Source organism: Canis lupus, chromosome 1, assembly GCF_048164855.1.
Source record: "Canis lupus baileyi chromosome 1, mCanLup2.hap1, whole genome shotgun sequence".
Taxonomy (NCBI): Eukaryota; Metazoa; Chordata; class Mammalia; order Carnivora; family Canidae; genus Canis; species Canis lupus.
In genome coordinates this window covers 1,377,551-1,392,709 of record NC_132838.1, presented here as the reverse complement: position 1 = coordinate 1,392,709, position 15,159 = coordinate 1,377,551, and the positions used below count along the sequence as shown (strand labels likewise).

Sequence of the window (15,159 nt, the reverse complement as noted above, 5' to 3'; positions counted from 1 at the left end):
TGAGCGTGCGCGTGCGCGTGGCCGCCCGACGTAAGCGTGCGCGTGCGCGTGCGCGTGCGCGTGGCCGCCGACGAGGGGCCGCGCGCGCCCGGCGCCGGGAGGGCGGGACACCGAGCCGGGGCTCCCGTGTGCGCCCGGGCGGTGCGGCCGGTGGCCCCCGGACCCCGCGGGGTCGGTCTCCTGAGGTGTCGCCGCGGTCACGGGGGGCCCGGCTTTGCCGCCTGATTCTCAGCCCCAGTCAGGCCCCTCGGAGCGACCCAGCTTCTCCGCGGCGCCCCCGTGCCCTGGGGGTGTGACGAGGGCAGCCGGCCGAGCGGAGCTGCGAGGTGCGGTTCGGGTCCCGGCGGGGAGCAGCGCTGGGAGCCGGGGGACGGGGCCGGCACACGGGACAGGCCGAGGACCGTGACGTGACGGGCTGGGGAAGGCCCGTCCTGCTCACCGCACAGCCGTCCCCGGGGCGGTCAGGGCAGACTAGGCCCCGCTGTGCGGTCGCCGCGTCAGCAGAAGACCAGCTAAGGTGTGGGTCACCGTGTGAAACACGCACGGCCCTTGTCGCCCGTCGCCCCGTCCGCCTCCGGGCGCGTCCTTTTTGTCAAGAAGCTGACGGAGGATCCCCCACGTCCTGTGGGGTCCTCGCGCTGCAGCCCCGGGGGGTCGTAGAAGCGCCACTGCGGTCTCCGTTGGGGCAGCTCCCGTCCTGCTGGGGGGAGGCCCGAGCGCGGTCGGCTGGTCGTCCCCACTCCCCGCGGTCCCTGAGCCCTGGCGACCGCGGACTCCCGCCCGCCTCCCTGCCCCCGCCTGCCCGGGCAGTTCGTGCGAGCGGAGACCGACCGGGACATCGCCCGGGACTGCCTTCTCCAGGCCGCGCTGTCGCGGGCGTCAGGATTCGGTCCTCGGTGCTGGTTACCACTTCATCATACGCGTGTGTGCATTTATTTATTTTTATTTTTATTTTTTATACATTTATTTTTTGTTGGCGTTCAATTTGTCGACATCTAGAATAACACCCCGTGCCCGTCCCGTCAGGTGCCCCCTCAGGGCCCGTCACCCAGTGTGTGCATTTCATTTATCCATCGTCTGACATTTGGCTGTTTCCACTTCCTGGCCGTCGTGCATATGCTGCTGTGAACATCTGGATTTGTGTTTGTGTGGACTTAGGTTTTCGCTTCCCTAAGAGTATATGAGTGGAAAGCCGGGGTCACGCGATAACCGTGTTTAACATTTTATGGAATACGAACTGTTTTCAAGAATGGCTGCAGCTTTATTGTATTTATTCAAGAGAGCACGTGCATGCCCCCAAGTCGTAGGGGAGCGGCGGAGGGGTGGGGCGGGGAGGCGGGGCAGGGGAAGCCGGCTTCCCACCGAGCAGGCCCTGCGGGGACTCCAAACCCCGGACCCAGAGACCGCGACCTGAGCTTAGACCTGAGCTTAGCCAAAAGGCGGAAGGCGGACGTTGACCTACTGAGCCACCCAGATGCCTCGTGGCTACACCTTCTAACATTCCCAACAGCAAAGCGTGACAGGTTTGATCCCTCCACATCTTTGCCTACACTTGTTATTTGTGTATTTTTTATTACAGCCTTGTGGTAGATGTGCCCTGATACTGTGATTTTGACTTGCATTTCCGTGATGGTTAACAATATACAGAGCATCCTCTCACATACTTATCCTCCACTTGGAGAAATATCTGTACATATCCTTTGCCCATTTAAAAAAAGTTATCTTTATTATTGAGTTTTAAGAGTTTCATTAGATATATGATTTTAAAATATTTCTTCCCATTCTGTTGACCACACTTCTTATTGGCATCATTTGCAGCCCAAAAGTTTTAAATTTTCATTATGTCCAGTTCATCATTTCCTTTTGTTGCTGTGTTGTTGTATGTTTCGGTGTCATATCTAAGAAACCATTACCTCATTCAATGTTGTGAATGCTTACTCCTGCTTTCTTCTAAGAATTTTTAACTTCTTTTTTTTTTTAAACAACTTTTTTTTTTTTTTTTTTCTAAGTAAGCTTTAGGCCCAGTGTGGGACTTGAACTCATGAGTTGCATGCTCCACAGACTGAGCCAGCCAGGCACCTCCATTAACTTTCACATTTGGGTCTTTGATCACTGTGAGTGAACTTCTGTGTATGTGGGTGCTAGGTGTCCACCATCATTCTCTGCATATTTAGACATCCACTTGTTCTGACGCCGTTTATTGGGAATATTTTTCTTTCCCTATCAGAGTGTCCTGGCACCCTTGATGGAAATCAGTTGATTTTGTTTTTTGTTTGTTTGTTTTGGTTTGGTTTGGTTCCGTTTGTTTTTGTTTTGTTTTTTTTAAATCAGTTGATTTTGAATGTAAGGATTTATTTCTGGATTCTCAGTTCTATCCCACTGATATGTATGTAGGTATGTATGTAGCCTAATGTAGGTACCACGCTTTCTTGATACAGCTTTGTGTAGGTCTTGAAATTAGGAAGTATGAGCCCTCCACCTTTATTCCTTTTCATGATTGGTTTGGCTATTCTGGGTCCCTTGTATTTGCATATGAACTTTAGGATTAGCTTGTCAATTTCTGCAAAAAAGGCAGCTGGGATTTTGACAGGGACTGTGTTGACTCTTCACCAATTTAGGGAGTACTGTGCTGCCATCTTAATGTTGAGTCGTCAGTGGGTGAAGGATGTCTTTCCATTTGCTTAGGTCTTTATTTCTATGACTTTTATATTTTCCAGTGTTCACGTCTTGTGTTTTTTTTAGGGAGGGAAGTTAAATTAATTCCTAAATATTTTATTCTTTTTTGATGATATTTAAATGGAATTGTTGACGTGCCTGGATGGCTCAGTAGATTAAGCCTCTGACTCTTGATTTTGGCTCAGGTCATGATCTCAGGATCCTCGGATGGAGCACCACATTGGGCTTTGTGCTCAGCAGGGAATGTGCTTGAGGATTCTCTCCTCCTCCTCTGTTCCTCTTCTGTCTCTCTAAAATAAATAAATAAATCTTAAACATAAATAAATAAATGGGATTGTTGTTTTAAATATTTTTAGATTATTTGTAACTAGTGTATAGAAATACGGTTGATCTTTGGATACTGATCTTGCATTCTGCAATCTTGCTGAATCATTCATTACTTGGAATAGTTTTTTAGTTGGATACTTAGGATTTTCTATATACAAGATCATGTCATCTGCAAATAGGGACAGTTTTACTACTTTTATAGTCTGGATGCTTTTCATTGTGTTTTTGCCTACCTGCTCTGTTGAATAGAAGTGGCAAGAGAGACTTGTTCCTCATCTTAGAGGGAAAGCATTCAGATTTTATTTGTTTTATTTATTTATTTTAATAATGAATTAATTTTTTATTGGTGTTCAATTTGCCAACATACAGAATAACACCCAGTGCTCATCCCGTCAAGTGCCCCCCTCAGTGCCCGTCACCCATTCACCCCCACCCCCTGCCCTCCGCCCCTTCCACCACCCCTAGTTCGTTTCCCAGAGTTAGGAGTCTTTATATTCTGTCTCCCTTTCTGATATTTCCTACCCATTTCTTCTCCCTTCCCTTCTATACCCTTTCACTATTTTTTATATTCCCCAAATGAATGAGAACATATAAGTTTGTCCTTCTCCGATTGACTTACTTCACTCAGCATAATACCCTCCAGTTCCATCCACGTTGAAGCAAATGGGGGGTATTTGTCAGGGAGCAGGTGTCCCTGTGTGTCCTTATGAAAGGATACAGGTATCCAGTGTTCCTTCCTTCAGAGCACTGGCTTGAGTTAGGTTGAGGAAGAGAGCAATTTGACTGAATTAATGAAAAATCAATGGAGACTTTTTAAAAAAGAAAGGTAAGAAAGAAAAATGACTGGAGAGCCGTATAGTGCCCCCAGAGGAATTTGCATTTTTTAAATTATTTTTTAGCGGGGGAGGGGCGGAGGGAGAGAGAGAACCTTAAGCAGGCTCCTCATCTAGTGCAGAACCTGATGTGGGGCTCGATCCCATAGCCAGAGGTCATGACAAGAGCCAAAATCAAGAATCCGACCCTTAAGAATCCTCCAGTTACCTCCGGAATCTGCATTTTTATTTACTTTTTATTTTTTTAAAGATTTTGTTTATTTATTCATGAGAGAGAGAGAGGCAGAGACACAGGCAGAGGGAGAAGCAGGCTCCTCGCAGGGAGCCTGACGTGGGACTTGATCCCCCATCTCCAGGATCAGGCCCTGGGCCGCAAGTGGCGCTAAACCACTGAGCCACCTGGGCTGCCCTGGAATTTGCATTTTTAAAAGAAAAAAATTATTTGAGTCAGATGTAAGACAATGTTAAGGTGAGACTTTGCTTTCAAATTCCAGCAGAGGCCCCATACTGAAAATAAATGATTTAAAATGCTTACATGTGGGGCCCTGGGTGTCTCAATCAATTAAGTGACCAACTCTTGATCCACAGGTGAACAGAGAGGAGTCTCATGTGCTAATAAGCTTAGAACAAAGCAGGTCATGAAGGCTACATAAGGGTTGATTCCATGAACTTAAGTGCAGAAATATGCCAAACCAAACCACATATTGTTTAGGCTAATTTTGCCTCTTTTACCTCGTGGTATACTTCATTTTATTGCACTTTACAGATCCTGCATATTTTAGAAGTTGAAGGTTTGTGGCAACTCTACCAGCACCATTTTTCCAACAGCATTTACTCACTTCCTATCTCTCATATTTTGGTAATTCTCGCAATATTCCAAACCTTTTTCATTATTATTATAAGTTATAATTATATAATTATTATAAAAACTTATTTGTTGTGATGATATGTGACTAGTGATCTTTGATGTTACTCGTGTCGTTGTTTGGGGCACCGCGATTTTTGCTCCTCCTAGAAGCAGTAACCTGGGGTTAACCAGACCAATGTCCACTGTGGGCTACTGAGCACAGCTGCACCCTTTCCCCAGACTTTTCATTTCCTGTGGCTCTCCTCTTTGGGGAGGTGGATGTGAGGGTTTCCCTCCTGCCCCCTATTGTGGCTGCCTCTCAAAGTCTTCCCTTGCTGCGTACTTGATGTCTCAGTGATTGTGTTTGCTGAGCATCAGGCTGACCACCTTGGGTTTGGTTCTGATGGAAGATGGTGGACTGATAAATGTGTTGTTTTCTGATTGCTCTGCCTCCTGGCCATTCCCCCCCACCCCCTTGTGCCTCCCTGGTCCCTGAGAACCACCATATTGAGATTAGGCCAGTTAATAACCCACAATGGCCTCTAAGCATTCAGCTGAAAGGAAGAGTCACAACTCTCACTTTAAATCAAAAGTTAGAAAGGGGGGCGCCAGGGGGGCTCTGTCAGTGCAGCATCTGCCTTCAGCTCAGGTCATGATCCTGGGGTCCTGGGATCAGGTCCTGGGATCGAATCCCACGTCAGGCTCCCTGCTCAGTGGGGAGTCTGCTTCTCCTTCTCCCTCTGCTGCTACTTATGCTCTTTCTCTCTCTGTCAAATAAATACATAAAATCTTTTTAAAAAATTAATTTAAAAAACAGACATGATTGAGCTTAGTAGGGAAGGCATGTTGAAAGCTGAGCTACGCTGAAAGCTAGGCCTCTTGTGTCAAACAGCCTAGTAGTGAAAGCAAAGGAAAGTTCTTGAAGGAAATTAAAAAGGTCTATTCCAGTGAACACACAAATAATAAGAAAGCAAAACAGCCTTGTTGCTGATGTGGAGAAAGTTTGGTCTGGATAGAAAATGATGTTCCCTTAGACCAAAGCCTAATCCAGACCAAGGCCCTGACTCTTCAGTTCTATGAAGGCTGCGGGAGGTGAGGGAGCCACAGGAGAAAATTGTGAAGCTAGCAGAGGTGGGTTTCTGAGTTTTAAGGAAAGAAGTCCTCTCTATAGCATACAAGTGTAAGATGAAGCAGCAAGTGCTGGTGTAGAAGCCACAGAGAGTTATCCAGAAGATCTAGCTAAGATAATTAACAAAGGTGACTATGGACCAACAGATTTTCAATATACATGAAGCAGTCTTCCCTTGGAAGCAGATGCCATCTAGGACTTTTGTAGAGAAGAGAAGTCATTGCCTGGGTCAAAGCTTCAAAGGACAGGCTGACTGCTGACCCTCTTGTGAGGGGATTAAGTACCTGCTGACTTTAAGTTGAAGCCAGTGCTCACTGACTATTCTGAAAATCCTAGGGTCCTTAACTATTAGGCTAAATCTACTGGGCCTCTGCCCTAGAAATGCAACAACAAAGCCTGGATGACAGCACATCTGTTTACATCATTGTTTGCTGAGTATTTTATTTTATTTTTATTTTATTTTTTAATTTTTTTAAATTTATTTATGATAGTCATAGAGAGAGAGAGAGAGGGGGGCAGAGACACAGGCAGAGGGAGAAGCAGGCTCCATGCACTGGGAGCCTGACGTGGGATTCGATCCCGGGTCTCCAGGATCGCGCCCTGGGCCAAAGGCAGGCGCCAAACTGCTGCGCCACCCAGGGATCCCTGTTTGCTGAGTATTTTAAACCCACTGTTGAAACCTACCACTCACCAAACCAAACAAAACCAAGCAAAAAAACAAAACAAAAAACTCCCTTTAAAATATTGCTGATCATTGACAATACCGGTCACCAAAGAGCTTGGATGGATGTGTGCGATGAGATCGGAGTTATTTTCACGATGCTAACAGAGCATCCATTCTGTGGGCCATGGATCAAGGAGTAGTTTCAACTTTCAGTATAAAATATGCTTTGGGGATATCTGGGTGGCACAGTGGTTTAGCGCCTGCCTTTGGCCCAGGGCGCGATCCTGGAGACCCGGGTTCAAATCCCACGTCGGGCTCCCGGTGCATGGAGCCTGCTTCTCCCTCTGCCTGTGTCTCTGCCTCTCTCTCTCACTGTGTGCCTATCATAAATAAATTTTAAAAATTTAAAAAATATATTAAAATAAAATAAATAAAATATGCTTTGTAAAAAAATAATAATAAATAAATAATAAAATAAAATATGCTTTGTGAGGCTGTATCTGCCATAGATAGTGATTCTTCTGATGGATGTGGGCAAAGGAAATTGAAAACCTTCTGGAAAGGATTCAGTATTCTAAATATTTTATTTATTTATTTTAGATAGAGTGAGAGAACATGAGCTGGGGGAAGAGCAGAGGGGCTTAATCTTAATTAAGGGAGGGGTGGTGGTTTTGTAGGATGGAGCCCCTACCCTCTGGGATCTGATGCTGTTGTTGGGTACATAGAATCAGAATTGAGTTGAATTCTCAGACACCCTACTGGAATCCTGGGAATTGCTTCAAGTTGTGGGTGGGGGATCCTCCCTTGTTGGAAGCCAGGTGCTCAGAACCCTAAAAGAGCAATGGAGGAGCATATTGGTGGTTCTTTTAAAGCCTATTTTTGACAGCAGGAACTGTGCTTGTCTTACTGCAGGCCATGGGGGAACGGGACTTACCTGGTGTTTTGGTGTCTGGATTGGAAGGGCCTTACGGTATATGTGAAGATCATGTTGGAGATCTGCAGAAACATTTTAATCTCATTATCATGCAAGAATTTTTGGAAAATAAGACACAATTCAGCTCTTATCTCTGGGGAGGAAAGCTGGCTATTGAACAGGAGCTCCTGTGGAGCCTGCCATCGTTGAAGATAATTGCCTCACCAGGAGCAGGTCTAGATCACCTGGACCTGAAGCTTGTTGCCAACTTTAGTGTGAAGGTTGCCAATTCACCACAGGTTGTGTCCAGCCCCATGGCAGACATGGGCATGGCCTTGCTCCTGGTGGCGGCTCGCAGGGTGGTGGAAGTTAAGCAGCCCTTGGACTTGCTGGTTTTCCAAAGAGAGCAGATGACAGGCACTCATGACAGAGGCAGTAACATAATTTTTTATCTTCAAGCTACAAGTCTTTTCTGGGCCTGATTTCTTCACACTGTCTCCGGGACTCTGCTGCACTTGGCGATTGGAGCCACTGTGCACAGTGTATGAGGCCAGAGCCCAGCTCCTGGCACATGTTGGCCACCACCCAGTCCCCCTGGTCCCCACCCAGGCCATAGCATCTCTATAGACGTGCCCTTGGGGTCATTCACAGGTCAGTGAGCACGCATCCCTGGAGCGAAGGGCGGGATCCGACCCCCGCACCCCCTGGACATATGGGCGTGCCCCCAGCAGAGGCAGAGCTGCTGCAGTTCTGCACGCCCCATCCTCCTGCTGGAGCTGTGGTGTGGAGGCCCTCCAGGAAGGAGGCAGGAGCCAGGCTTTGTGGTTTTGGTTGCGGGTTCACGCACACACATGCTGACACCAACACATTTTAGCCAAAAGTCCTTCCTTAATGTAAAAGAAGTTGGTATCTTGAAGCTTTCTGCCAGGATGCTCTAGTTTTGTTACAAGGAAACTGCCACTTGGTCTTCGCAGAAACCTTTGTTTGCGGTCAGAGGTCAGCACTGGGTCCGGGGCCGCAGCAGGGTGCGGGGTTTCTGTGTGGAGTCCCCACTGCTCACCTGCACCTTGTGGGTTTCAGGTCATGCGCTGACCACTGTACCAGGTACAGAGCGTCTCTACAAACTGGATGGACCGAGAAGTAAGGGGGGCCACTCTGGGAATCGTTGGCATGGGCAGCATTGGCTATAAGATCGCTCAGAGGGCTGAGGCTTTTGAAATGAAGATTCTGTGTCACAACTAGAGTTGCAGGTAAACGTCAGAAAACGGGCCTGCCATGAGCCAAGCAGACTTAGGCCATCACTGCCTTCAGCTTAGCTTGGATGTAGTAGCCTCCATTCTCCATAGACCTCCCCTGCTCTTCCTCTCCAAAAAATAAGACTGATGGTCAGGAAAGAGATTGTGATTACCTAAGAGTGTGGCAGTGACTTTGTATTATTGAAAAAATTCACCGGAGAAGAGATTTTAACTCACAATTGTATTTTTTTAATTTCTAAAGTGATTTGTTTCAAGGGAGAAGCTGTCCACACTCTGGCCCTTGTGTCAGAGGGACCAGACATGTGTCTGGTTCCTTTAATACTGAAGTGCATATGGGCCCTGGGGAGGGTGGGGGGTGCTTCCCTGAATGTGCATATTCTGCCCTCAGCCCAGCACCCGGCTTTGGGATTCCAAGTCACTTCATGGATGCCACGGGCTCATATCCATCTAAGAGGTGCTCGCAACTGCCCACGCGCATCCAGCCAACGATGGCCATGCTTGACAAGCTTGCAGCGGCCTCCCACTGCCGTGGAACACCTTCCAGCTGGCCAGAGCCTGGCGGAGGTCCTGCTGAGGGCCGTGCCCAACTCAGTCTGCACCATGGGCGGTGAAGAGACTGGGGTGCAATGATGACTCTCCTGGTGATGACCGTGCACATGGGGACCAGGGTTCTTCTAGGACAAAGTCTCTTCTCCGGGCCATCACCAGACCCCAACCTGTGATATTTCACATTTAGTATCCGTATGGCAGTGGCTACTGGCTGGGAGGCTGTGACCTCCAGGAGTAACCAGCTGCGTGGGGTGCCCGGAGCAGGACCAGGGCCCTTGCTTTGTTTGATAAGCAGCATCCCCAGGTGTCTGCAGGGTGTCTGCCCACATTTGTCTGTGGTCACAAAAGGACCTGCTCGTATTCCTGCTTGCAGTGGGACCCACATCCTTTCAGGAATGTTCTGTCGTCCTTGAGCATATGTGGGTGTATGGCTGGGCTTGGTCCAGGCCCCTGAGGTCCAGGAAGAAGCTGCTGCTCGAGGGGCCTCAAGGGAGACCCCTCAGAACCAGGCCTCCCCTGAGAATCCAGGGGTGCCATGGGTCTGCACGGCAGGGTCCCAGACTCACGTTGATAGGGGTCCTCAGAAACTCCTTCCCGGGCCTGCGGTACGGATTTCTAACTAGAGAACATGGTTTTTCTTCCTCGTTCCCTCTGTAGGAAAATAGAGGAGGAAGCTGTCGGGGCCACTTACTGTGAGAGTCTAGATAACCTGCTACAGTGATTGGACTTCATGCTGTTGGCCATGAACCTGACACCCCAGACCCAGAGGCTGATTGGGTGGAGGGAGCTGTGTGGGATGAAGCTCACTGCCATCCTCATCAACATCGGCAGTGGTACCTGGGCCGTGGTGCGTCTGGGGCCGCCTGGCTGGGGAGTGATGAGGGAGGAAACCCCCTGGTGGTCCTGACCCCCCTCACCCACCTTTCTCCGGCACAGCCGCGGTGTCCTGAGAGTCCACGTAGAAGGCTGGGGTACTGAGTTCCCAGGACTTTACTTTCCATGTAGAAATATTTCTGATTTTTGTTTTCACATCATTCTGAAACTCAAATCAACAACAAAAAGGATGAGAATAGTACCATATGGAGTCTTCACACCCCTGTCTGGGCATGTTGGAGTAGAGCCATTACACTTTGATTTTCTGGGTACAATTTAGTAAAATTTATGGGGATGAATTCTTATGAGCCTTCACTTTAAAAAATAAATAGCTTAGTGTTAGTTTGGTTATTCGACATTTCATGCCTTGTGTTTACATACAAGAGGCAGTGGACCCTGTGGTGGTCCCAAATGTTGTGGGTTGGTGCGGCATTTATAAAGAATAGAGCATCGGCACTGATGTCGGACATTCAGGCCAGTGACCTCTGTGGGCTGGGGGCCAGAGGACACGGGACACCTAGGGCTCCCAAGAGCCGCTCCTGTCTCTTCTGTAGAACAAGGAAGACCATGCTTGCCACCTGAGATGATGATTTGTAAGAAACATAGTAGGTTATTCTGCTGTGGTCTTCATGCACAGTTTCTGGCTCCTACTGTCCAAACCCTCAAAATCTCTGAAGCGTTGAGTGATAAAGGTGCCATTTGTTTAAAAAAGGTGCCTTCTGGAACCCACTCGATCAAGGGCAGGGGCTGCTGCCAGGAGGCCCAACCATGGGGCCCACACCTGACCTCTGGGGAGATGAGAGGGCCTGGCGTTTCAATCAGCCAGTGGCCAATGATTTCATGAATTGTGGCCAAGCAGAGAAGCCTCCATAATAACCCAAAATGCCTGGGTTCAGAAGCTTCTGAATCAGTGAAGACCCAGGGACTAGGGAGAATGGCAGCTGTCAGCAGAAGGCATGCAGGCTCCATGCCCTGTCCCCAAATCTCTCCCTGTGCGCCTCTTCATTGGGCTGTGGGTTCTCACCCTCTCTCAGATCCCTTAACAAAGAGGTAAATGTGAGTGTCTCCCTGAGTTCTGTGAGCCACTGCCACAAATTAACGGAGCCTAAGGAGGAAGTCACTGGAATCTCCAACTGGTGGCTACTTGGCCAGAAATACAAGTAACAGCCTGGGACATCTGACCAGTGTCTGAGGTCAGGGGTGGGGGCAGCATGAGAGGCCTGAGCCCTTCACCTGTGGGATTGGATGCTATTTCCAAGGTAGACAGCATCAGAATTGGGCTGAATTCTCAGACACAGGTGCTGGTGTCCCAGAATCGCTCCGTCTTGCGGGAGGGCCCACTGCCCCACGTTGGCATGCACAGGGCTGGGCTAACTTGCTCCAGAGTTCTCTGAAAATTCAGACCCTCTAGGTGAGCAGGAAGGAGCAAGTAGTTTCAGTAACATCAGAGGCTGGTGGACGTGCTTGAGATTCTGGGAAAACAGCCGGGAAAGGGCGTGGACTAGGCTTTTCCAGCAGCCTCCCCTGCTGCTCCCGCTGCCCAGAGGAAAAGAGCTCCATGCCGAAGGAAAGGGTTTTCTTCTCAGTTTCTGCTCAAATGTGCTCGGCTCTTCTGAATCTGAAAGGACAGTTGAGAATTCTGCTTGTGGCTTAGTGTCCATCGTGCATACGCAGCTGTCAGGGTGGCATCCCTACCCCAAAGACCAAATGCTCATGCCAGGAGGTAGTGACGCAACATGGGCCCAGGCCACAGGGTCTGGGCTGATTTGCTAGGAGTTATGTGACCTGCCGTCAGGCCTCAGTTCCTCGTGAGTAAAATGAGGACTGGCTGCCCAGTGTTTGGAGGATCTAGTGGGAGAGTGTGTGTGCAGGCCTAGTGCACTGCCTGGCACGTGTCAGCCCCACATCCAACAACGAAGAGACACGAAGAAGCTTGCGGCCTCTGTCAGATGTTTGGCAAGATCAGGATGTGTTTGCAACAGCAGCTGCTAAGAGCAGAGCACCCTTCCTGGGGACCGTCCAACTGTACTCATGCAGGGGCCTTTTCTCTCTGATCAGGTCTGTTAGTCTATCAGGATGCCCTGATGGAAGCTCTTCAGAATGGTGTCATCAAAAGGGCAGCACTGCATGTGATGCACCCGGAGCCCCTGCCCAGGTAGGGAAGCGGGACAGAATCTGCATCTCTCCCAATACATGGGGGGTGCTCCTGCAGCAATCCCCGCCTCTGGCTTTGGCAGACCCGCAGGGTCTTGGTCACAGAGATTTGTGAGCAGGCATCCAGTGACCTGTCCAGTTCTGCAGCTGGACAGGGAGCTCCGGGCTCTCGGGCTGCAACCCCCATGGGTGGAGACCGCATAGGATAGTCCTCCTCTTGGACAGTGACCCTGGTTTGCCCCCCGGAGCATCAGAGCGCCTATGATTCTCCTTTTCCACAAACCTTGTGTATTGTCAACCACCGCATCTCATCGTACATCCCTCCAAGGTTAAGCGTCTTCATGTCCCTCATTCACAGTCTACAGTACATTTCCAGACACCTTGTTGTTAGTATTGCTGCCAGCACTTTAGGTTATTTTTTTTTTAAGATTTTATTTATTTATTCATGAGAGACAGAGAGAGACAGAGAAGCAAAGACACAGGCAGAGGGAGATGCAGGCTCCCTGCGGGGAGCCCAATGTGAGACTTGATCCCAGAACCCTGGGGTCATGCCCTGAGCTGAAGGCAGATGCTCAACCTTGGAGGTGTCTAATCCACCCAAGCATCCCTGGGGGACTAGATATCAACTACAGCAATGTTAGAGGTGCTAGCACCACCTTCTCAGCACAGCTGCCCTTGCCTGTTCACCAGAGAGTATGGACATGACTCAGTTTTTCCTGGGTTCTGAATTGGGGACAAAGCCGGTCACCCTGTCTCAGCTCAGAGCCTCATGGGAGGATGGTTTCCAGCGTGTGCTGTGCTGTAGCAGGGCCGGCGTTACCCTGGCTCCCTGTCGGGTAGACTGTCTTCACTCTGATCCCTCCCAGGTCAGGTGCCCCAGAGGACTTCCACAGGTTTGGGGTCTCTAAGATTCCCAAAGGGTGGAGGGTGATCACTGTGAGTCTACTTTGGCCTCTGTCTTCAAACAATCCAGGGGCCCTGCTGGGTCAGGTCACTGCCCTTCCCTGTGCTGGTTCCCAGTGTTTCTATCACTGAGCCTGCCTCATGTCCTTCTTTTCCAGGGCTGATGGCCATCCTCTGCCTTCTTCGGGGAAGAGAACACCCCCTAATGTAATTCCAGTTAATAAATCTTTCCCTTCTAAATGCCACACCCATTAAAGGCACATTCAGCCTGTCCCACGATGCCTAGACTAGCACCCAGATCCCCATGTGCCATCGTGTGCCAATGGCCTGGGTTTGGTTAGGATTCTTCTGTGATGGGATCCCTGGGTGGCGCAGCGGTTTGGCGCCTGCCTTTGGCCCAGGGCGCGATCCTGGAGACCCGGGGTCGAGTCCCACGTCGGGCTCCCGGTGCATGGAGCCTGCTTCTCCCTCTGCCTGTGTCTCTGCCTCTCTCTCTCTCTCTCTCTCTCTCTGTGACTATCATAAATAAATAAAAATAAAAATAAATATTAAAAAAAAAAAAAGGATTCTCTGTGACACCCGAAAATGCTGCCCCCACCCTGCCCTGGGGTCAAGATGAGTGGGGGTCATACCTAGGCATAGTTAAGGGATACTGTGTAAGGCCAGCGACGCCTCCCCCTTCTCAGCATGAGGATATCCAACCAGAATGTGAAGTCAGAGACACCAAAGCGTGCTGAATAGTTTTCAACCACTGATCTGCATACCAGAGGCCTTGGTCCTGACACCTCACAGGAAGCGCGATGCACCAAGCCAGATGACAGATGATGGACAGTCTGGTGGAAAGCATCCTGACTTCTCCCCACGGCCTTCCCGTTCCTAATGGGGTGCTACTTCAGCGACCTTGTGAGGGCTGATTCAGTGCCAAGACATAGGGCACATTTAGTGGGGAAAAAATTCTTATTTTGTGTATTTACTAGAGCCCGTTGTATAGATTGGTTTAATATTCTTTTGGCCGAAGGGCGCCCCGTTGGCTGGGTCAGATGTCGGGGTCCTGCGTGCAGCCCATGTTGTAGTGGGGATCACGTAAATAAGCTTTAAAAACCGTTTACTATTCTTTTGGCTGAAAAAAGTCTTGAGAGCAGTCGTAGTACCGTCCACTGCGAGCTTGCTGGGCGCCTGGCTTCCCCTCCCACCCCGCCTCCGGGCAGCCTCGAGCGTTGCCGTGTCCCGGGCAGTGCGACCCTCGGCGACCGCGTCCGTGCGCCACGTGCCCGCGGGGCCCGGCCGTGCGGGTGGGAGGGGCGCGAGGCGACAGGCCGGCGGCCCCGGGCACCGGGCGGCCTCCTTCGGGAGCGCGCGGCCGCTGCAGAGGCGCCGAGGCCTCACTGACCGCAGGAGCCCTGGGCCGCCCGCACCTCCGAGGACACGGCCCCGCTCCGCGCACCCGCCGCCCCGCGTGCCCCGCCCCGCGTGCCCGCCCCAGGTTACAGTTCGCCGCCGCCTGCGCCCCGCCCCGCCCCCCGTCGCCCCGCCCCCCGTCGCCCCGCCCCCCGCCGCCCCGCCCCACGTCCGCCCGCGCCCGCGCTCCCGCCGCAGCCATGTGGGCCGTAAGGGCGCGTCCGTGGGGCCTTCGCCGCGGGCTCCTGGCGCCGCCCTGGGGTCCGCGCGCGGCTCTCCTCCCGGGGGGTGCCCGAGGCCTGCATGGCTCGCCGGTCCCCTGCGGCAAGAACCTGCTCAAGAAATTTGCCTCGAAAACTAAGTAATGCGCACCTGGGCTGGGCGGGGCGCTGCGCGCGGGGTCCGGGCTGGGTCCGCGCGCCCGGCGGGCGCAGGTGCGGGGCGCGTGTCCTCGGGGGCGGCGTGTCTGCGGGCGGGCCGGGGGCTCCTGGTCGGGGGCCGGGGGCCGGGGGCCGGGGGCCGGGTCGGCGGCGCTCGCCCGCTCGCGGGGTCCGGGTGGCTGCAGACGGGGCGGAGCCTCGCTCCCGGCTGAACGCTGCTGGGCCTCCCCTCCCCCTGCTCCGGGTGTTTCCGAGCG

The 15,159-nt window shown here is 51.3% G+C and overlaps 1 protein-coding gene and 1 long non-coding RNA gene across 6 annotated transcripts in view; one reads left to right on the top strand and one right to left on the bottom strand.

The window, feature by feature from the left end:
• Positions 1-85: 85 nt before the first annotated feature.
• RBFA (ribosome binding factor A) overlaps positions 86-15,159 on the top strand; it is a 29,198-nt gene continuing 14,124 nt past the window's right edge. The window contains exon 1 of one of the 3 annotated variants that reach the window (XM_072814461.1): positions 86-326. Coding sequence is in view for 2 of the 3 variants with exons in the window: in XM_072814348.1 (XP_072670449.1) it covers positions 14,723-14,883 (161 nt within the window). In the remaining variant the exon portion in view is untranslated. Of the gene's footprint in view, positions 327-14,685; positions 14,957-15,159 lie in introns of those variants that run through there. The other 2 variants (XM_072814348.1, XM_072814403.1) reach the window with 2 other exon arrangements.
• Positions 7,042-15,013, bottom strand: LOC140626821 (uncharacterized). 3 transcript variants are annotated; one of them, XR_012025859.1, is made up of 4 exons: positions 14,895-15,013; positions 10,116-10,230; positions 7,411-7,472; positions 7,042-7,306 (listed from the first exon to the last, which is right to left on the bottom strand). It is a non-coding gene; the product is annotated as an uncharacterized lncRNA (long non-coding RNA). The 3 variants fall into 3 exon arrangements; XR_012025868.1 differs by lacking the exon at positions 14,895-15,013 and adding an exon at positions 11,301-14,357; XR_012025848.1 differs by lacking the exon at positions 14,895-15,013 and having other exon boundaries at positions 10,116-14,347.